Source organism: Synchiropus splendidus, chromosome 17 (genome assembly GCF_027744825.2).
Source record: "Synchiropus splendidus isolate RoL2022-P1 chromosome 17, RoL_Sspl_1.0, whole genome shotgun sequence".
Lineage (NCBI taxonomy): Eukaryota > Metazoa > Chordata > Actinopteri > Syngnathiformes > Callionymidae > Synchiropus > Synchiropus splendidus.
Window position 1 is genome coordinate 3,902,734 of NC_071350.1, and position 22,132 is coordinate 3,924,865.

The following is a 22,132-nucleotide window of genomic DNA, read 5'->3' on the forward strand; positions in this document are numbered from 1 at the left end:
CTTTGCAAAGAAAATCACGACCAAACCTTGGGTTCACGTGGTTCGTTGGTGGAGATGTCACGGGACCCGGCGACGGCGTGGCGACTTGAAACACTCCATTCCTGAGTAAAAGGAGAGAGACATAGATAATACACTAGGAGGAAAGTGAGTGGACTCATGCTCGCACTCACATGGCTCCGAGGTAACTCTGAGCGCCACTGTTGACTGAATCCGTTACTAGCCAGAAGATGTTCTAGAAAACAAACATCATGAGTTCAGAATCAATGGGACTTGCCTTTCCGTCTTTCCTCCTTAGGCACCACTCACCTGGCGTTCAGCCAGTCGACCACCACAGTCCGGCCTGTATCCCACATTAGGTGGGAGGCAGTTTTGGTAGCATCCGGGCTCCACTGTGACGACTGGCAAGTAGCATCCACCTTGCTGCACCACATCGGTTCTGGAACCCAGTGCTCCAAGCCTACCTCCAATCACATGTGGCGGGTGACTTTCCTGCAGCCCGACAGATGCCAGACCACCAGTGTGCGCCGGTTGGTCACCACCACATGGCACTTTGGTTTCACCGACAGGCGACAGGTCACCCAACAGTTCTTGCAGTGTTGGGAGGACTATATCCCATTCCAACTCCATGTCAACACAACTGGGCTCCATTTGGTTCCTGTGACATTAAAATGATCCTGTTACATATCGAAGTGTTGAGCATTTGCAGATTTTTTAGTAAATTGTGCACATCATACACTAAAGATTTACATGAACAGTTTCCGGGTTTCAAAGACTCCTGATGACCTGAAAGAAACACTGATGAATTTGCTTTCAAGATACCTTCACTTCCGAATCTCAAACGTTTATTCCATCTACGTGAACATGATTATCTAAAATGGTTGACTGTGACTCAATCACGTAAGGTCACCATGTCTGAATCTATTCATTTCAAATCATTTATATTGAAATCATAAAATATAAAAAAAAAAAAAAGAAGAAGATTCCGCCAGGTTTTGAACACCCCCCCTCTCTCTCCCCCCCCCCCCCATCACGAAACGCGGAAAACGCGGGAAACAGGAAACTGAGGGGGAGTTTTGACAGCACGAAATTGGGGACCATCCAAACGCTAGTTTTTCATGACGAGAAGCAACCCTCACTCCGATCTGCACCCGGTCGCTATTCCGATGTCCCGACCGGATACACGAATTGGGACTTCCGCGAAAGTCGTGAGTTTTTTACGGTGTTTTTTTTCGGGATTTTGCTCTTAAAACCACCAGCAACACGCCCAATTCTATGATGCGTGGATATGTTTCCCGCCAATTTAGATGTTTCCGCTTCGTCAAAAGACGTTGGATGACGTCAGATTTGACCCTTTTTAAGGAGATGTTATTCTGACGGCTGGGCGCGCCGCGATCTTCTACGTGTAACAGAAACCACGACTACTGTAAATATACTCACCGTTTCATGAGACAAGCACACACCTGACACTGACAGCTTGATGCCCACCTGCAGTCTGACTGAAGCCGCACCTGCACCCGACCACCTGTGTAGCGACCGAAGTGACATATCATAGGTGGAAAGTGTTATGAATTACACCGGCCAATCAGAGGGCTCAGTGTGACAGCACTAACTCTTGATCACCAATGAGTGTCGTCTGATGATTTAAGCCTGTAAAGTGCTTCCGTAAAGATGTTTAATGCAACAAAAAGAACAAACATTTCAGATTCTAAACAGATCGCAGCCTCCATGTGACTTCAAACTGGCCCATTGAAATGAGTGGAGTGGAACACTTGGTGAGCAACTGATGATTCAAGTTCAAGTGCTAGGAATCTAGGGATTTCTTCATCATTTCTTCATCCACAATATAATCAGACAACATTGAATGCTTGTGAGCGTCTGTCCCTCAGGGGCACTGCCTTAAACACCGGCATCATTGTGTAAAAGATCTAACCAGGTGCGCTCAGGAACCCTTCCACATCAGCTCCATATACAAGTGCAAGTCAGCTCTTCCATGTCAAGCCTTAAACCAGCAACATCCAGGAACACCGGCGCTTCTCTGGGTCCGAGCTCATTTGAAATGGACAGAGGCAGAGCGGCCCATATTTCAAATTGTGTGTGGAAATCATGGCGTCATGTTCTGTGGGCAAAGGACCATCCAGATTGTCGTCCAGGTTTCGGAGCAACACATGCTGCCATCCAAGCAACGCTGTCTTCAGGGATGTCCCAGCTCATTTCTGCAAGACGGTGCTGAGCCACATCCCGCACCAAGCGTGGCTTTGCAGTGAAAGACTGCAGGCACCAGACTGGCCTGGCTGCAGTCCAGACCTGTTGCTCGCTGTGAAGCACAAAATACAACAACGGAGACCCCAGACTGTCCAACAAGTAAGGATGAGATAGAATACCAGCTACAAACCTTCAATGATTAGTGTCCTCAGTTCCTAAACGCTTGAGTGTGGTGAGAAGTAAAGGTGACCCAGAGGTCAACACGCCGCTGCCCCAGCATCACTGTGTTGCAGGAATCCAATTCAAAACCACTTGCATTAAAACAATAAAGTTTATGAACATTAAATGTCTTGTATTTGCAGTGCATTCAGTTGGGTATAGGTTGAAGAGGATTTGCAAATAATTGTACTCTGTTTTTTATTTACAACCTGGTCAGCATGGCAACTTTGTTGGAGCTGTGGTTCATATGCGGGTGGGTACACAATGCTACACACACGAGCATCTATTTCAGCACCTTCACAGAGTGTACACGGGACCACATCCACTGGGTGAGCTTCCATCACTCTTCCAGTGCGTTCCCAGCCCAAGTCCATCAGTTGTGCAGCAGATCCACCTAAACACGAGAGAGAGAGAGAGACGGCATTTCTGGTGAATATTTAGCACATTCCTAGTATTTTCCAAGCAGTGATGAGGACTAGGTGCCTCCTTCGATCATCCTTATCACAAAGACCTGAGTGCACAGTAGCCTCTTAGCAAAGCAAAACGGATCAAATGGATTCACAACATATATTGTGCAGATCCGATTAAAAATGTTGAAGAAAAAAGATCTAAAATGAAAATTCTACAAAGAACATTTTTGTGTTTCGATGTGATGTGATTCGTGTTTTGTTTAAACAACTTCACAGCGATGGACAATGAATGGAATACAGAAAATGAAATATAGTGTGGATCAGAATAACATAGAAAAACGCTCCCTCCAACCAAACCTACAGGGAGTCTGTCAGAAACTACTAAAACCATTATTATTAATGATTTTAGTATTAAAAGTATGAAAAATATATTTAGAACTTCATAAACCAGCATCTCTCTGGTTCCTCCATCACTGAACCACTTTTGCGCCAGTGTTTTCAAGGTCTGACGGCCCAAATCTCAAGTCTTGGTTGATCTTAAATGAAATGAGACGACTTACCTGAGAGTAATACTCATATTTTCATCGGCAGCATCATCAGACACTGGACAACTTTGTGAGGTGACCGTCACAACCAGGTGGAGCTGAGCTGCAGGTTCCATCTTCAGGGCCAACATCGAAGGTGTTTCCATTCCGCAAGTCTCCGTCTGAAGCTGGGCAACAAAATAAACATTTTGCATAAACTGGCAGCAGCTACAGCTCGACTGCAGTACATTTCATTTTGGAGGCATATTTCCACAGTAAACTATCTTAGGCAATACGCTACAATCTCCAAAGCAGGGTTCTGCATCCCACGTTCACGTTTGAGGTGGCTGCTCTCACCAAGTGAGCAGTCACGGCTTCAGCAACGCAACGATCCATGGTGACCCCAGCCACCTTCTCCAAACCAGACATGGTGAAATGAAACACCAAAGCTGCTCCTGCAGCAACACATATTCTTTCTTATTCAGTTCTCTCAGGTCATTGAGGGCAGGTTTACTCTGTTTCCCAGGGTCACACCGAGAGACTCCACTCCCTGAGTTCTGCTAAAACTGTTCTAGCGTGGGGCTGCTTACATTTGTGTGCTGCAGTTTTTATGTCGTCCATGATCACACAGTTTCTGAGTGCTTTCCAAAGTTGATGATGCCACAACTGAGCTGTCAGGGGAGAGGACAGTGTCTGGATTCAAAGTGATACCTGAAGGGACTGTTGCAAAGTCCAGAGGCAAAGGCCGCCTGAGGAGGCAGCTGCTTGAGAAGCTCCACATGCTGCAATCCATGAGCATCGTTGCTGCCACGACTGGACCCAAGGTTTTAGTAAAACCTTCCTCCTCACGGTCCTCAATCGACTGGACTCCACCCACTTGCAGACAAAAAACAATAAGATAAATGTGACTCCTAATAATATCGGAAGAGAACAGAACATGTTCATCCAAACTTATAGCTAGCTCATGGGTGGTTTATACACCCCTGCCTTATCCGTGTCCAACAGGTTTTTATTTTTTTTCTATTGTAGGGGATTTAAAAAATGTGAAAAATACTTTTTTGTGAAGAAATTATCAGTATTTATATTCTACAATTGCTTCCATGGACGCAGACATAAACACATTCTGAACATAGACGAACGTACATGAATAGAATACTGAGCACAAAACATATTGAAGTTTAAAGCCCATCCGATGTACTTAAGCTGTGATCAGGGCCAATGCAGGTCTCTTTTTCCTCACAGTGATATGGAACTTTAACATGAAACAGACAAATACTAACAGCTGTTTCACTGTTTCAGACTCGAGCTACCCCAAACCTATCTAATGGCACCACATGGGCTTGGAGATATATATATATATTTTTTTTTATTTATTTATTTTTTTTTAATGAAAAACAGAACGTGGTCCATTTCCGTAAATTAATTTGCCTGTTAATACCATTAGTTTCAGATAATAATTATCACAGAAAAATACATGAAAACAAAACAAGCATTGTCAGGTTACAGCCGTGAATTAGTGACGTCACGTACAGTAGACAGCTCCTTGTGAGTTACGGCGTTGCTCACACGGGCGGAGAGTTGCGGATTTGTAGATAGACGGGATCTGGGAGGTGAAGGTGAAAGATGTCCGCGTGGGAGTGACCGTACTGCATTACAGTTGGTTGTTACCAGCTAATTAAAATATACTTTGCGCCTTTTTCAATCATTACAGCGAGTTAAGTTAACTGAAGTGCAATATACATGTTTGAAATGCACAGCATGGTTTAGGTTTGGATGCTAGGTGCTACGTTAGCAGCAAAAGCTCACAAGTTCTCCCAACTTAAAGGTAAAATCACGCCACAGACACAGTCACAAACGTAGTGACGGCGTGTTCAACACTCCATTCACATTGTGAACGCTGCAAAAACCCACCATTAGTCCCGTGTCTTCAGTGTCGAGACTTACCGAGCAGCAGGTGTCGGCTTTTTTTTCCCCCACGCGCGCGCCGAGGCACGTGACCGGAAGTGGCTGGCGCACTTCATTCCCTGCAGCAACAAATCAATGAAGTGCTTTGCCGGTGTCTGTCGTCAAAAACAAGATTTGCTTTTGACAACACGCACAAAATAGTAGTCTAATATTTAATATCTATGAGTTTGTCAACAGCATTTTATTTTATCTTTTTCACACACACGGGAACACCTCTCAGAAACCAGCTGAAATATGATTGTTGTTATATATCTCGCCACTGAATCCTTATGGAAAAACACGTCCCATTATCGCGGAGAGAAACGACATCACGGCTGTTGTTTGTGTCACACTTCTTCGGTCTCTTTTATTATCAAGACAGAACACACACAACTCTCAAACAATACAGACGCCACCTAATGTTCAGTCTCAGCATTGCGTCCATTAATCCCATACACAACAATTGTGTTGTAAGACTGCCCTCTTTCCCAGCCATTTACTTCCATCTTTTCCTAATAATAAATATAATAAATCCTCAATCTTGCTGCCAGTTTTACATTCACTTGGTGGTACCATAGAGCAAACGAAGCACTTTGTGAAGCATCGACCCATGAGTCAAACCAATAGCATGGAAAGCCTCAATGCTTCACAGAGCTTCATCACAACATCTCAACTAACAGCACGGCTGCTAACTGACAACTCACTCACTGTATTCAACAGATGCTTTCTGTCGCGTCCACAATCTTCTTCCATGTTGCTTGTTCAGATCAGAATCAGAATCAGAATTTAATTTATTGCCATGGTCAGTGGGGAGCCCTAGGCAACTAGGAAAGAGTTTTGGAATAAAGTGCTGACAGTAAAAATAAAATAAAATAAAAGAATTCAAGGTTCTGGTCTGGATCGACCGTAGCCTCCTGCCAGATGGAAGAGGAACAAACAGTCCATGTCCAGGATGAGAAAGGTAGGCTCTGATCCGACCTGCACGTCTCTGGGTCCTGGAGACAGACAGGTCCTGAAGAGGTGGCAGGTTGCATCCGATCACCTTCTCAGCAGAACGCACGATGCGCTGCAGTCTGCTCTTGTCCCTGGAGGTGGCGCTGTTGTACCAGACAGTGATGGAGGAGGTGAGGAAACGCCAGGTGGTTGCCTCAATATCACATTTTTACAGGAAATTGTATGGTTCACACACGCCACATTTCTGCATGATTTTAATTTCTCATGTTTTAAAATGAATTAGATAAATAATTCACCCATTTTCTCCCGCATTCCTTTTGTTTGTGCTGGCTGTTGAGATTGTCTATAATAACTCCACAACTGTGAATATGAAGTTTGCATGGTACGCTATATTTCAGATAGACCACATGACGATCAGCAACAATTAAACTTTATTACAGTTATTTACAAGGGAGTGTGGAATGTGTAAAGTTGGGGTGGCGCCTTCCACAGCTTAGGCCGCCTTCGCTTTGGTCCTTTTTCTTTTGACTTTCCTTCCCTGCGCAAAGTGGGCGCATTAGCCGTCTGTGACAACACGACTGATGGAACAAAATGAAGAACTCACATAATTGTCTTTGCTGGACCAATTGGGGTGGCGCTCTTCATGTTTCCGCCTCTCTTCTGCGGCCAGCAGGTAATACCTGTGCTGCTGCTCCGACGTCATGGACTTCCACTGTCAATGCATTTCATCATGTAAACGGACAGAAACACAGAAAAGCCGAACAAGCTGAGGCAGCAAAAGCACATACCATATGTCCCAGGATGCTGTTGGCTTCAACACTGTGTTTTGGGTTGAATGTGGCTGTGACATGTTCCCTGTTCTCCCTCATAAAAATCATGAAGGCGTTGGGTGGCCTTCGGATATAGGGGCCATTGTGCTTTGTAGGCTCGCTTTACCAGAAAATGGAGAACGAAAAATAGTTTTCATCTGTTTAAATCCACAATACTTTGCGAACATAATCGCTAGCAAACCTCGGGTCCACGTGGTTCCTTGGTGGAGACGTCTCGGGACGGGGCGATGGCGTGGCGACTTGAAACACTCCCGTTCCATTCCTGAGAAAAAGGAGAGAGACATAGACAATACACTAGGAGGAAAGTGAGTGGACTCATGCTCGCACTCACATGGCTCCGAGGTAACTATGAGCGCCACTGTTGACTGAATCCTTTACTGGCCAGAAGTTCTTCTAGAAAACAAACATCATGAGTTCAGAATCAATGGTACTTGCATATTGCCTTTCCATCTTTCCTCCTTAGGCACCACTCACCTGGCGTTCAGCCAGTCGACCACCACAGTCCGGCCTGTATCCCACATTAGGTGGGAGGCAGTTTTGGTAGCATCCGGGCTCCACTGTGACGACTGGCAAGTAGCATCCGCCTTGCTGCACCACATCGGTTCTGGAACCCAGCGCTCCAAGCCCACCTCCAGTCACATGTGGCGGGTGACTTTCCTGCAGCCCGACAGATGCCAGACCACCAGTGTGCGCCGGTTGCTCACCACCACATGGCACTTTGGTTTCACCGACAGGCGACAGGTCACCCAACAGTTCCTGCAGTGTGGAGAGGACTATATCCCATTCCAACTCCGGGTCGACACAACTGGGCTCCATTCTGTTCCTGTGACATTAAAATGATCCTGTTACAAATTGATGTGTATATGGTGCACCAAACACACTTTGCAAAGAAAATCACGACCAAACCTTGGGTTCACGTGGTTCGTTGGTGGAGATGTCACGGGACCCGGCGACGGCGTGGCGACTTGAAACACTCCATTCCTGAGTAAAAGGAGAGAGACATAGATAATACACTAGGAGGAAAGTGAGTGGACTCATGCTCGCACTCACATGGCTCCGAGGTAACTCTGAGCGCCACTGTTGACTGAATCCGTTACTAGCCAGAAGATGTTCTAGAAAACAAACATCATGAGTTCAGAATCAATGGGACTTGCCTTTCCGTCTTTCCTCCTTAGGCACCACTCACCTGGCGTTCAGCCAGTCGACCACCACAGTCCGGCCTGTATCCCACATTAGGTGGGAGGCAGTTTTGGTAGCATCCGGGCTCCACTGTGACGACTGGCAAGTAGCATCCGCCTTGCTGCACCACATCGGTTCTGGAACCCAGTGCTCCAAGCCTACCTCCAATCACATGTGGCGGGTGACTTTCCTGCAGCCCGACAGATGCCAGACCACCAGTGTGCGCCGGTTGGTCACCACCACATGGCACTTTGGTTTCACCGACAGGCGACAGGTCACCCAACAGTTCTTGCAGTGTTGGGAGGACTATATCCCATTCCAACTCCATGTCAACACAACTGGGCTCCATTTGGTTCCTGTGACATTAAAATGATCCTGTTACATATCGAAGTGTTGAGCATTTGCAGATTTTTTAGTAAATTGTGCACATCATACACTAAAGATTTACATGAACAGTTTCCGGGTTTCAAAGACTCCTGATGACCTGAAAGAAACACTGATGAATTTGCTTTCAAGATACCTTCACTTCCGAATCTCAAACGTTTATTCCATCTACGTGAACATGATTATCTAAAATGGTTGACTGTGACTCAATCACGTAAGGTCACCATGTCTGAATCTATTCATTTCAAATCATTTATATTGAAATCATAAAATATTAAAAAAAAAAAAAAAAGAAGATTCCGCCAGGTTTTGAACACCCCCCTCTCTTCCCCCCCCCCATCACGAAACGCGGAAAACGCGGGAAACAGGAAACTGAGGGGGAGTTTTGACAGCACGAAATTGGGGACCATCCAAACGCTAGTTTTTCATGACGAGAAGCAACCCTCACTCCGATCTGCACCCGGTCGCTATTCCGATGTCCCGACCGGATACACGAATTGGGACTTCCGCGAAAGTCGTGAGTTTTTTACGGTGTTTTTTTTTCGGGATTTTGCTCTTAAAACCACCAGCAACACGCCCAATTCTATGATGCGTGGATATGTTTCCCGCCAATTTAGATGTTTCCGCTTCGTCAAAAGACGTTGGATGACGTCAGATTTGACCCTTTTTAAGGAGATGTTATTCTGACGGCTGGGCGCGCCGCGATCTTCTACGTGTAACAGAAACCACGACTACTGTAAATATACTCACCGTTTCATGAGACAAGCACACACCTGACACTGACAGCTTGATGCCCACCTGCAGTCTGACTGAAGCCGCACCTGCACCCGACCACCTGTGTAGCGACCGAAGTGACATATCATAGGTGGAAAGTGTTATGAATTACACCGGCCAATCAGAGGGCTCAGTGTGACAGCACTAACTCTTGATCACCAATGAGTGTCGTCTGATGATTTAAGCCTGTAAAGTGCTTCCGTAAAGATGTTTAATGCAACAAAAAGAACAAACATTTCAGATTCTAAACAGATCGCAGCCTCCATGTGACTTCAAACTGGCCCATTGAAATGAGTGGAGTGGAACACTTGGTGAGCAACTGATGATTCAAGTTCAAGTGCTAGGAATCTAGGGATTTCTTCATCATTTCTTCATCCACAATATAATCAGACAACATTGAATGCTTGTGAGCGTCTGTCCCTCAGGGGCACTGCCTTAAACACCGGCATCATTGTGTAAAAGATCTAACCAGGTGCGCTCAGGAACCCTTCCACATCAGCTCCATATACAAGTGCAAGTCAGCTCTTCCATGTCAAGCCTTAAACCAGCAACATCCAGGAACACCGGCGCTTCTCTGGGTCCGAGCTCATTTGAAATGGACAGAGGCAGAGCGGCCCATATTTCAAATTGTGTGTGGAAATCATGGCGTCATGTTCTGTGGGCAAAGGACCATCCAGATTGTCGTCCAGGTTTCGGAGCAACACATGCTGCCATCCAAGCAACGCTGTCTTCAGGGATGTCCCAGCTCATTTCTGCAAGACGGTGCTGAGCCACATCCCGCACCAAGCGTGGCTTTGCAGTGAAAGACTGCAGGCACCAGACTGGCCTGGCTGCAGTCCAGACCTGTTGCTCGCTGTGAAGCACAAAATACAACAACGGAGACCCCAGACTGTCCAACAAGTAAGGATGAGATAGAATACCAGCTACAAACCTTCAATGATTAGTGTCCTCAGTTCCTAAACGCTTGAGTGTGGTGAGAAGTAAAGGTGACCCAGAGGTCAACACGCCGCTGCCCCAGCATCACTGTGTTGCAGGAATCCAATTCAAAACCACTTGCATTAAAACAATAAAGTTTATGAACATTAAATGTCTTGTATTTGCAGTGCATTCAGTTGGGTATAGGTTGAAGAGGATTTGCAAATAATTGTACTCTGTTTTTTATTTACAACCTGGTCAGCATGGCAACTTTGTTGGAGCTGTGGTTCATATGCGGGTGGGTACACAATGCTACACACACGAGCATCTATTTCAGCACCTTCACAGAGTGTACACGGGACCACATCCACTGGGTGAGCTTCCATCACTCTTCCAGTGCGTTCCCAGCCCAAGTCCATCAGTTGTGCAGCAGATCCACCTAAACACGAGAGAGAGAGAGAGACGGCATTTCTGGTGAATATTTAGCACATTCCTAGTATTTTCCAAGCAGTGATGAGGACTAGGTGCCTCCTTCGATCATCCTTATCACAAAGACCTGAGTGCACAGTAGCCTCTTAGCAAAGCAAAACGGATCAAATGGATTCACAACATATATTGTGCAGATCCGATTAAAAATGTTGAAGAAAAAAGATCTAAAATGAAAATTCTACAAAGAACATTTTTGTGTTTCGATGTGATGTGATTCGTGTTTTGTTTAAACAACTTCACAGCGATGGACAATGAATGGAATACAGAAAATGAAATATAGTGTGGATCAGAATAACATAGAAAAACGCTCCCTCCAACCAAACCTACAGGGAGTCTGTCAGAAACTACTAAAACCATTATTATTAATGATTTTAGTATTAAAAGTATGAAAAATATATTTAGAACTTCATAAACCAGCATCTCTCTGGTTCCTCCATCACTGAACCACTTTTGCGCCAGTGTTTTCAAGGTCTGACGGCCCAAATCTCAAGTCTTGGTTGATCTTAAATGAAATGAGACGACTTACCTGAGAGTAATACTCATATTTTCATCGGCAGCATCATCAGACACTGGACAACTTTGTGAGGTGACCGTCACAACCAGGTGGAGCTGAGCTGCAGGTTCCATCTTCAGGGCCAACATCGAAGGTGTTTCCATTCCGCAAGTCTCCGTCTGAAGCTGGGCAACAAAATAAACATTTTGCATAAACTGGCAGCAGCTACAGCTCGACTGCAGTACATTTCATTTTGGAGGCATATTTCCACAGTAAACTATCTTAGGCAATACGCTACAATCTCCAAAGCAGGGTTCTGCATCCCACGTTCACGTTTGAGGTGGCTGCTCTCACCAAGTGAGCAGTCACGGCTTCAGCAACGCAACGATCCATGGTGACCCCAGCCACCTTCTCCAAACCAGACATGGTGAAATGAAACACCAAAGCTGCTCCTGCAGCAACACATATTCTTTCTTATTCAGTTCTCTCAGGTCATTGAGGGCAGGTTTACTCTGTTTCCCAGGGTCACACCGAGAGACTCCACTCCCTGAGTTCTGCTAAAACTGTTCTAGCGTGGGGCTGCTTACATTTGTGTGCTGCAGTTTTTATGTCGTCCATGATCACACAGTTTCTGAGTGCTTTCCAAAGTTGATGATGCCACAACTGAGCTGTCAGGGGAGAGGACAGTGTCTGGATTCAAAGTGATACCTGAAGGGACTGTTGCAAAGTCCAGAGGCAAAGGCCGCCTGAGGAGGCAGCTGCTTGAGAAGCTCCACATGCTGCAATCCATGAGCATCGTTGCTGCCACGACTGGACCCAAGGTTTTAGTAAAACCTTCCTCCTCACGGTCCTCAATCGACTGGACTCCACCCACTTGCAGACAAAAAACAATAAGATAAATGTGACTCCTAATAATATCGGAAGAGAACAGAACATGTTCATCCAAACTTATAGCTAGCTCATGGGTGGTTTATACACCCCTGCCTTATCCGTGTCCAACAGGTTTTTATTTTTTTTCTATTGTAGGGGATTTAAAAAATGTGAAAAATACTTTTTTGTGAAGAAATTATCAGTATTTATATTCTACAATTGCTTCCATGGACGCAGACATAAACACATTCTGAACATAGACGAACGTACATGAACAGAATACTGAGCACAAAACATATTGAAGTTTAAAGCCCATCCGATGTACTTAAGCTGTGATCAGGGCCAATGCAGGTCTCTTTTTCCTCACAGTGATATGGAACTTTAACATGAAACAGACAAATACTAACAGCTGTTTCACTGTTTCAGACTCGAGCTACCCCAAACCTATCTAATGGCACCACATGGGCTTGGAGATATATATATATATTTTTTTTTATTTATTTATTTTTTTTTAATGAAAAACAGAACGTGGTCCATTTCCGTAAATTAATTTGCCTGTTAATACCATTAGTTTCAGATAATAATTATCACAGAAAAATACATGAAAACAAAACAAGCATTGTCAGGTTACAGCCGTGAATTAGTGACGTCACGTACAGTAGACAGCTCCTTGTGAGTTACGGCGTTGCTCACACGGGCGGAGAGTTGCGGATTTGTAGATAGACGGGATCTGGGAGGTGAAGGTGAAAGATGTCCGCGTGGGAGTGACCGTACTGCATTACAGTTGGTTGTTACCAGCTAATTAAAATATACTTTGCGCCTTTTTCAATCATTACAGCGAGTTAAGTTAACTGAAGTGCAATATACATGTTTGAAATGCACAGCATGGTTTAGGTTTGGATGCTAGGTGCTACGTTAGCAGCAAAAGCTCACAAGTTCTCCCAACTTAAAGGTAAAATCACGCCACAGACACAGTCACAAACGTAGTGACGGCGTGTTCAACACTCCATTCACATTGTGAACGCTGCAAAAACCCACCATTAGTCCCGTGTCTTCAGTGTCGAGGCTTACCGAGCAGCAGGTGTCGGCTTTTTTTTCCCCCACGCGCGCGCCGAGGCACGTGACCGGAAGTGGCTGGCGCACTTCATTCCCTGCAGCAACAAATCAATGAAGTGCTTTGCCGGTGTCTGTCGTCAAAAACAAGATTTGCTTTTGACAACACGCACAAAATAGTAGTCTAATATTTAATATCTATGAGTTTGTCAACAGCATTTTATTTTATCTTTTTCACACACACGGGAACACCTCTCAGAAACCAGCTGAAATATGATTGTTGTTATATATCTCGCCACTGAATCCTTATGGAAAAACACGTCCCATTATCGCGGAGAGAAACGACATCACGGCTGTTGTTTGTGTCACACTTCTTCGGTCTCTTTTATTATCAAGACAGAACACACACAACTCTCAAACAATACAGACGCCACCTAATGTTCAGTCTCAGCATTGCGTCCATTAATCCCATACACAACAATTGTGTTGTAAGACTGCCCTCTTTCCCAGCCATTTACTTCCATCTTTTCCTAATAATAAATATAATAAATCCTCAATCTTGCTGCCAGTTTTACATTCACTTGGTGGTACCATAGAGCAAACGAAGCACTTTGTGAAGCATCGACCCATGAGTCAAACCAATAGCATGGAAAGCCTCAATGCTTCACAGAGCTTCATCACAACATCTCAACTAACAGCACGGCTGCTAACTGACAACTCACTCACTGTATTCAACAGATGCTTTCTGTCGCGTCCACAATCTTCTTCCATGTTGCTTGTTCAGATCAGAATCAGAATCAGAATTTAATTTATTGCCATGGTCAGTGGGGAGCCCTAGGCAGCTAGGAAAGAGTTTTGGAATAAAGTGCTGACAGTAAAAATAAAATAAAATAAAAGAATTCAAGGTTCTGGTCTGGATCGACCGTAGCCTCCTGCCAGATGGAAGAGGAACAAACAGTCCATGTCCAGGATGAGAAAGGTAGGCTCTGATCCGACCTGCACGTCTCTGGGTCCTGGAGACATACAGGTCCTGAAGAGGTGGCAGGTTGCATCCGATCACCTTCTCAGCAGAACGCACGATGCGCTGCAGTCTGCTCTTGTCCCTGGAGGTGGCGCTGTTGTACCAGACAGTGATGGAGGAGGTGAGGAAACGCCAGGTGGTTGCCTCAATATCACATTTTTACAGGAAATTGTATGGTTCACACACGCCACATTTCTGCATGATTTTAATTTCTCATGTTTTAAAATGAATTAGATAAATAATTCACCCATTTTCTCCCGCATTCCTTTTGTTTGTGCTGGCTGTTGAGATTGTCTATAATAACTCCACAACTGTGAATATGAAGTTTGCATGGTACGCTATATTTCAGATAGACCACATGACGATCAGCAACAATTAAACTTTATTACAGTTATTTACAAGGGAGTGTGGAATGTGTAAAGTTGGGGTGGCGCCTTCCACAGCTTAGGCCGCCTTCGCTTTGGTCCTTTTTCTTTTGACTTTCCTTCCCTGCGCAAAGTGGGCGCATTAGCCGTCTGTGACAACACGACTGATGGAACAAAATGAAGAACTCACATAATTGTCTTTGCTGGACCAATTGGGGTGGCGCTCTTCATGTTTCCGCCTCTCTTCTGCGGCCAGCAGGTAATACCTGTGCTGCTGCTCCGACGTCATGGACTTCCACTGTCAATGCATTTCATCATGTAAACGGACAGAAACACAGAAAAGCCGAACAAGCTGAGGCAGCAAAAGCACATACCATATGTCCCAGGATGCTGTTGGCTTCAACACTGTGTTTTGGGTTGAATGTGGCTGTGACATGTTCCCTGTTCTCCCTCATAAAAATCATGAAGGCGTTGGGTGGCCTTCGGATATAGGGGCCATTGTGCTTTGTAGGCTCGCTTTACCAGAAAATGGAGAACGAAAAATAGTTTTCATCTGTTTAAATCCACAATACTTTGCGAACATAATCGCTAGCAAACCTCGGGTCCACGTGGTTCCTTGGTGGAGACGTCTCGGGACGGGGCGATGGCGTGGCGACTTGAAACACTCCCGTTCCATTCCTGAGAAAAAGGAGAGAGACATAGACAATACACTAGGAGGAAAGTGAGTGGACTCATGCTGGCACTCACATGGCTCCGAGGTAACTCTGAGCGCCACTGTTGACTGAATCCTTTACTGGCCAGAAGTTCTTCTAGAAAACAAACATCATGAGTTCAGAATCAATGGTACTTGCATATTGCCTTTCCATCTTTCCTCCTTAGGCACCACTCACCTGGCGTTCAGCCAGTCGACCACCACAGTCCGGCCTGTATCCCACATTAGGTGGGAGGCAGTTTTGGTAGCATCCGGGCTCCACTGTGACGACTGGCAAGTAGCATCCGCCTTGCTGCACCACATCGGTTCTGGAACCCAGCGCTCCAAGCCCACCTCCAGTCACATGTGGCGGGTGACTTTCCTGCAGCCCGACAGATGCCAGACCACCAGTGTGCGCCGGTTGGTCACCACCACATGGCACTTTGGTTTCACCGACAGGCGACAGGTCACCCAACAGTTCCTGCAGTGTGGAGAGGACTATATCCCATTCCAACTCCATGTCGACACAACTGGGCTCCATTCTGTTCCTGTGACATTAAAATGATCCTGTTACAAATTGATGTGTATATGGTGCACCAAACACACTTTGCTAAGAAAATCACTACCAAACCTGGGGTTCACGTGGTTCGTCGGTGGAGATGTCACGGGACCCGGCGATGGCGTGGCGACTTGAAACACTCCATTCCTGAGTAAAAGGAGAGAGACATAGACAATAGACTAGGAGGAAAGTGAGTGGACTCATGCTCGCACTCACATGGCTTCGAGGTAACTCTGAGCGCCACTGTTGACTGAATCCGTTACTAGCCAGAAGATGTTCTAGAAAACAAACATCATGAGTTCAGAATCAATGGGACTTGCATATTGCCTTTCCATCTTTCCTCCTTAGGCACCACTCACCTGGCGTTCAGCCAGTCGACCACCACAGTCCGGCCTGTATCCCACATTAGGTGGGAGGCAGTTTTGGTAGCACCCGGGGTCCACTGTGACGACTGGCAAGTAGCATCCGCCTTGTTGTACCACATCAGTTCTGGAACCCAGCGCTCCAAGCCCACCTCCAGTCACATGTGGCGGGTGACTTTCCTGCAGCCCGACAGATGCCAGACCACCAGTGTGCGCCGGTTGCTCACCACCACATGGCACTTTGGTTTCACCGACAGGCGACAGGTCACCCAACAGTTCCTGCAGTGTGGAGAGGACTATATCCCATTCCAACTCCATGTCGACACAACTGGGCTCCATTCTGTTACTGTGACATTAAAATGATCCTGTTACAAATTGAAGTGTTGAGCATTCGCAGATTTTTTAGTATATGGTGCACCAAACAAACTTTGCAAAGAAAATCACGACCAAACCTTGGGTTCACGTGGTTCGTTGGTGGAGATGTCACGGGACCCGGCGACGGCGTGGCGACTTGAAACACTCCATTCCTGAGTAAAAGGAGAGAGACATAGATAATACACTAGGAGGAAAGTGAGTGGACTCATGCTCGCACTCACATGGCTCCGAGGTAACTCTGAGCGCCACTGTTGACTGAATCCGTTACTAGCCAGAAGATGTTCTAGAAAACAAACATCATGAGTTCAGAATCAATGGGACTTGCCTTTCCGTCTTTCCTCCTTAGGCACCACTCACCTGGCGTTCAGCCAGTCGACCACCACAGTCCGGCCTGTATCCCACATTAGGTGGGAGGCAGTTTTGGTAGCATCCGGGCTCCACTGTGACGACTGGCAAGTAGCATCCACCTTGCTGCACCACATCGGTTCTGGAACCCAGTGCTCCAAGCCTACCTCCAATCACATGTGGCGGGTGACTTTCCTGCAGCCCGACAGATGCCAGACCACCAGTGTGCGCCGGTTGGTCACCACCACATGGCACTTTGGTTTCACCGACAGGCGACAGGTCACCCAACAGTTCTTGCAGTGTTGGGAGGACTATATCCCATTCCAACTCCATGTCAACACAACTGGGCTCCATTTGGTTCCTGTGACATTAAAATGATCCTGTTACATATCGAAGTGTTGAGCATTTGCAGATTTTTTAGTAAATTGTGCACATCATACACTAAAGATTTACATGAACAGTTTCCGGGTTTCAAAGACTCCTGATGACCTGAAAGAAACACTGATGAATTTGCTTTCAAGATACCTTCACTTCCGAATCTCAAACGTTTATTCCATCTACGTGAACATGATTATCTAAAATGGTTGACTGTGACTCAATCACGTAAGGTCACCATGTCTGAATCTATTCATTTCAAATCATTTATATTGAAATCATAAAATATTAAAAAAAAAAAAAAAAGAAGATTCCGCCAGGTTTTGAACACCCCCCTCTCTCTCCCCCCCCCCATCACGAAACGCGGAAAACGCGGGAAACAGGAAACTGAGGGGGAGTTTTGACAGCACGAAATTGGGGACCATCCAAACGCTAGTTTTTCATGACGAGAAGCAACCCTCACTCCGATCTGCACCCGGTCGCTATTCCGATGTCCCGACCGGATACACGAATTGGGACTTCCGCGAAAGTCGTGAGTTTTTTACGGTGTTTTTTTTTTCGGGATTTTGCTCTTAAAACCACCAGCAACACGCCCAATTCTATGATGCGTGGATATGTTTCCCGCCAATTTAGATGTTTCCGCTTCGTCAAAAGACGTTGGATGACGTCAGATTTGACCCTTTTTAAGGAGATGTTATTCTGACGGCTGGGCGCGCCGCGATCTTCTACGTGTAACAGAAACCACGACTACTGTAAATATACTCACCGTTTCATGAGACAAGCACACACCTGACACTGACAGCTTGATGCCCACCTGCAGTCTGACTGAAGCCGCACCTGCACCCGACCACCTGTGTAGCGACCGAAGTGACATATCATAGGTGGAAAGTGTTATGAATTACACCGGCCAATCAGAGGGCTCAGTGTGACAGCACTAACTCTTGATCACCAATGAGTGTCGTCTGATGATTTAAGCCTGTAAAGTGCTTCCGTAAAGATGTTTAATGCAACAAAAAGAACAAACATTTCAGATTCTAAACAGATCGCAGCCTCCATGTGACTTCAAACTGGCCCATTGAAATGAGTGGAGTGGAACACTTGGTGAGCAACTGATGATTCAAGTTCAAGTGCTAGGAATCTAGGGATTTCTTCATCATTTCTTCATCCACAATATAATCAGACAACATTGAATGCTTGTGAGCGTCTGTCCCTCAGGGGCACTGCCTTAAACACCGGCATCATTGTGTAAAAGATCTAACCAGGTGCGCTCAGGAACCCTTCCACATCAGCTCCATATACAAGTGCAAGTCAGCTCTTCCATGTCAAGCCTTAAACCAGCAACATCCAGGAACACCGGCGCTTCTCTGGGTCCGAGCTCATTTGAAATGGACAGAGGCAGAGCGGCCCATATTTCAAATTGTGTGTGGAAATCATGGCGTCATGTTCTGTGGGCAAAGGACCATCCAGATTGTCGTCCAGGTTTCGGAGCAACACATGCTGCCATCCAAGCAACGCTGTCTTCAGGGATGTCCCAGCTCATTTCTGCAAGACGGTGCTGAGCCACATCCCGCACCAAGCGTGGCTTTGCAGTGAAAGACTGCAGGCACCAGACTGGCCTGGCTGCAGTCCAGACCTGTTGCTCGCTGTGAAGCACAAAATACAACAACGGAGACCCCAGACTGTCCAACAAGTAAGGATGAGATAGAATACCAGCTACAAACCTTCAATGATTAGTGTCCTCAGTTCCTAAACGCTTGAGTGTGGTGAGAAGTAAAGGTGACCCAGAGGTCAACACGCCGCTGCCCCAGCATCACTGTGTTGCAGGAATCCAATTCAAAACCACTTGCATTAAAACAATAAAGTTTATGAACATTAAATGTCTTGTATTTGCAGTGCATTCAGTTGGGTATAGGTTGAAGAGGATTTGCAAATAATTGTACTCTGTTTTTTATTTACAACCTGGTCAGCATGGCAACTTTGTTGGAGCTGTGGTTCATATGCGGGTGGGTACACAATGCTACACACACGAGCATCTATTTCAGCACCTTCACAGAGTGTACACGGGACCACATCCACTGGGTGAGCTTCCATCACTCTTCCAGTGCGTTCCCAGCCCAAGTCCATCAGTTGTGCAGCAGATCCACCTAAACACGAGAGAGAGAGAGAGAGACGACATTTCTGGTGAATATTTAGCACATTCCTAGTATTTTCCAAGCAGTGATGAGGACTAGGTGCCTCCTTCGATCATCCTTATCACAAAGACCTGAGTGCACAGTAGCCTCTTAGCAAAGCAAAACGGATCAAATGGATTCACAACATATATTGTGCAGATCCGATTAAAAATGTTGAAGAAAAAAGATCTAAAATGAAAATTCTACAAAGAACATTTTTGTGTTTCGATGTGATGTGATTCGTGTTTTGTTTAAACAACTTCACAGCGATGTACAATGAATGGAATACAGAAAATGAAATATAGTGTGGATCAGAATAACATAGAAAAACGCTCCCTCCAACCAAACCTACAGGGAGTCTGTCAGAAACTACTAAAACCATTATTATTAATGATTTTAGTATTAAAAGTATGAAAAATATATTTAGAACTTCATAAACCAGCATCTCTCTGGTTCCTCCATCACTGAACCACTTTTGCGCCAGTGTTTTCAAGGTCTGACGGCCCAAATCTCAAGTCTTGGTTGATCTTAAATGAAATGAGACGACTTACCTGAGAGTAATACTCATATTTTCATCGGCAGCATCATCAGACACTGGACAACTTTGTGAGGTGACCGTCACAACCAGGTGGAGCTGAGCTGCAGGTTCCATCTTCAGGGCCAACATCGAAGGTGTTTCCATTCCGCAAGTCTCCGTCTGAAGCTGGGCAACAAAATAAACATTTTGCATAAACTGGCAGCAGCTACAGCTCGACTGCAGTACATTTCATTTTGGAGGCATATTTCCACAGTAAACTATCTTAGGCAATACGCTACAATCTCCAAAGCAGGGTTCTGCATCCCACGTTCACGTTTGAGGTGGCTGCTCTCACCAAGTGAGCAGTCACGGCTTCAGCAACGCAACGATCCATGGTGACCCCAGCCACCTTCTCCAAACCAGACATGGTGAAATGAAACACCAAAGCTGCTCCTGCAGCAACACATATTCTTTCTTATTCAGTTCTCTCAGGTCATTGAGGGCAGGTTTACTCTGTTTCCCAGGGTCACACCGAGAGACTCCACTCCCTGAGTTCTGCTAAAACTGTTCTAGCGTGGGGCTGCTTACATTTGTGTGCTGCAGTTTTTATGTCGTCCATGATCACACAGTTTCTGAGTGCTTTCCAAAGTTGATGATGCCACAACTGAGCTGTCAGGGGAGAGGACAGTGTCTGGATTCAAAGTGATACCTGAAGGGACTGTTGCAAAGTCCAGAGGCAAAGGCCGCCTGAGGAGGCAGCTGCTTGAGAAGCTCCACATGCTGCAATCCATGAGCATCGTTGCTGCCACGACTGGACCCAAGGTTTTAGTAAAACCTTCCTCCTCACGGTCCTCAATCGACTGGACTCCACCCACTTGCAGACAAAAAACAATAAGATAAATGTGACTCCTAATAATATCGGAAGAAAACAGAACATGTTCATCCAAACTTATAGCTAGCTCATGGGTGGTTTATACACCCCTGCCTTATCCGTGTCCAACAGGTTTTTATTTTTTTTCTATTGTAGGGGATTTAAAAAATGTGAAAAATACTTTTTTGTGAAGAAATTATCAGTATTTATATTCTACAATTGCTTCCATGGACGCAGACATAAACACATTCTGAACATAGACGAACGTACATGAATAGAATACTGAGCACAAAACATATTGAAGTTTAAAGCCCATCCGATGTACTTAAGCTGTGATCAGGGCCAATGCAGGTCTCTTTTTCCTCACAGTGATATGGAACTTTAACATGAAACAGACAAATACTAACAGCTGTTTCACTGTTTCAGACTCGAGCTACCCCAAACCTATCTAATGGCACCACATGGGCTTGGAGATATATATATATATATATATTTTTTTTATTATTATTTTTTTTTTTAATGAAAAACAGAACGTGGTCCATTTCCGTAAATTAATTTGCCTGTTAATATCATTAGTTTCAGATAATAATTATCACAGAAAAATACATGAAAACAAAACAAGCATTGTCAGGTTACAGCCGTGAATTAGTGACGTCACGTACAGTAGACAGCTCCTTGTGAGTTACGGCGTTGCTCACACGGGCGGAGAGTTGCGGATTTGTAGATAGACGGGATCTGGGAGGTGAAGGTGAAAGATGTCCGCGTGGGAGTGACCGTACTGCATTACAGTTGGTTGTTACCAGCTAATTAAAATATACTTTGCGCCTTTTTCAATCATTACAGCGAGTTAAGTTAACTGAAGTGCAATATACATGTTTGAAATGCACAGCATGGTTTAGGTTTGGATGCTAGGTGCTACGTTAGCAGCAAAAGCTCACAAGTTCTCCCAACTTAAAGGTAAAATCACGCCACAGACACAGTCACAAACGTAGTGACGGCGTGTTCAACACTCCATTCACATTGTGAACGCTGCAAAAACCCACCATTAGTCCCGTGTCTTCAGTGTCGAGACTTACCGAGCAGCAGGTGTCGGCTTTTTTTTCCCCCACGCGCGCGCCGAGGCACGTGACCGGAAGTGGCTGGCGCACTTCATTCCCTGCAGCAACAAATCAATGAAGTGCTTTGCCGGTGTCTGTCGTCAAAAACAAGATTTGCTTTTGACAACACGCACAAAATAGTA

General features: G+C 45.4%; 1 protein-coding gene and 3 long non-coding RNA genes across 7 annotated transcripts; all 4 read right to left on the minus strand.

Annotated features, from left to right (window-relative positions):
* Positions 1-1,052: 1,052 nt before the first annotated feature.
* On the minus strand, positions 1,053-5,463 carry LOC128748678 (uncharacterized). Of its 2 annotated transcripts, none has more exons than XR_008412821.1 (4): positions 5,300-5,463; positions 4,067-4,231; positions 3,392-3,543; positions 1,053-2,815 (listed from the first exon to the last, which is right to left on the minus strand). It is a non-coding gene; the product is annotated as an uncharacterized LOC128748678 (long non-coding RNA). The 2 variants fall into 2 exon arrangements; XR_008412822.1 differs by having other exon boundaries at positions 5,267-5,318.
* A 3,477-nt stretch (positions 5,464-8,940) lies between these two features.
* On the minus strand, positions 8,941-13,422 carry LOC128748629 (uncharacterized). 2 transcript variants are annotated; one of them, XR_008412813.1, is made up of 4 exons: positions 13,226-13,325; positions 12,026-12,190; positions 11,351-11,502; positions 8,941-10,774 (listed from the first exon to the last, which is right to left on the minus strand). It is a non-coding gene; the product is annotated as an uncharacterized LOC128748629 (long non-coding RNA). The 2 variants fall into 2 exon arrangements; XR_008412812.1 differs by having other exon boundaries at positions 8,942-10,774; positions 13,259-13,422.
* A 1,181-nt stretch (positions 13,423-14,603) lies between these two features.
* On the minus strand, positions 14,604-15,388 carry LOC128748883 (transcription factor 7-like 1-B). The gene is made up of 5 exons (XM_053847933.1): positions 15,374-15,388; positions 15,224-15,304; positions 15,001-15,142; positions 14,817-14,924; positions 14,604-14,750 (listed from the first exon to the last, which is right to left on the minus strand). Coding segments are annotated over exons 1-5 (378 nt in total). The 5' UTR covers positions 15,376-15,388; the 3' UTR covers positions 14,604-14,705.
* A 1,731-nt stretch (positions 15,389-17,119) lies between these two features.
* Positions 17,120-22,132, minus strand: LOC128748681 (uncharacterized). Of its 2 annotated transcripts, none has more exons than XR_008412828.1 (4): positions 21,969-22,132; positions 20,731-20,895; positions 20,056-20,207; positions 17,120-19,477 (listed from the first exon to the last, which is right to left on the minus strand). It is a non-coding gene; the product is annotated as an uncharacterized LOC128748681 (long non-coding RNA). The 2 variants fall into 2 exon arrangements; XR_008412829.1 differs by having other exon boundaries at positions 21,936-21,987.

Excerpts from the sequence above, each read along its gene's own strand:
- LOC128748883 (XM_053847933.1), bottom strand. Across the intron at positions 15,143-15,223 it reads AGGAACCACGTGGACCCGAG|CGAGCCTACAAAGCACAATG; the intron begins GTTTGCTAGCGA and ends TTTCTGGTAAAG. Across the intron at positions 14,925-15,000 it reads ACAGCATCCTGGGACATATG|TGGAAGTCCATGACGTCGGA; the intron begins GTATGTGCTTTT and ends ATGCATTGACAG.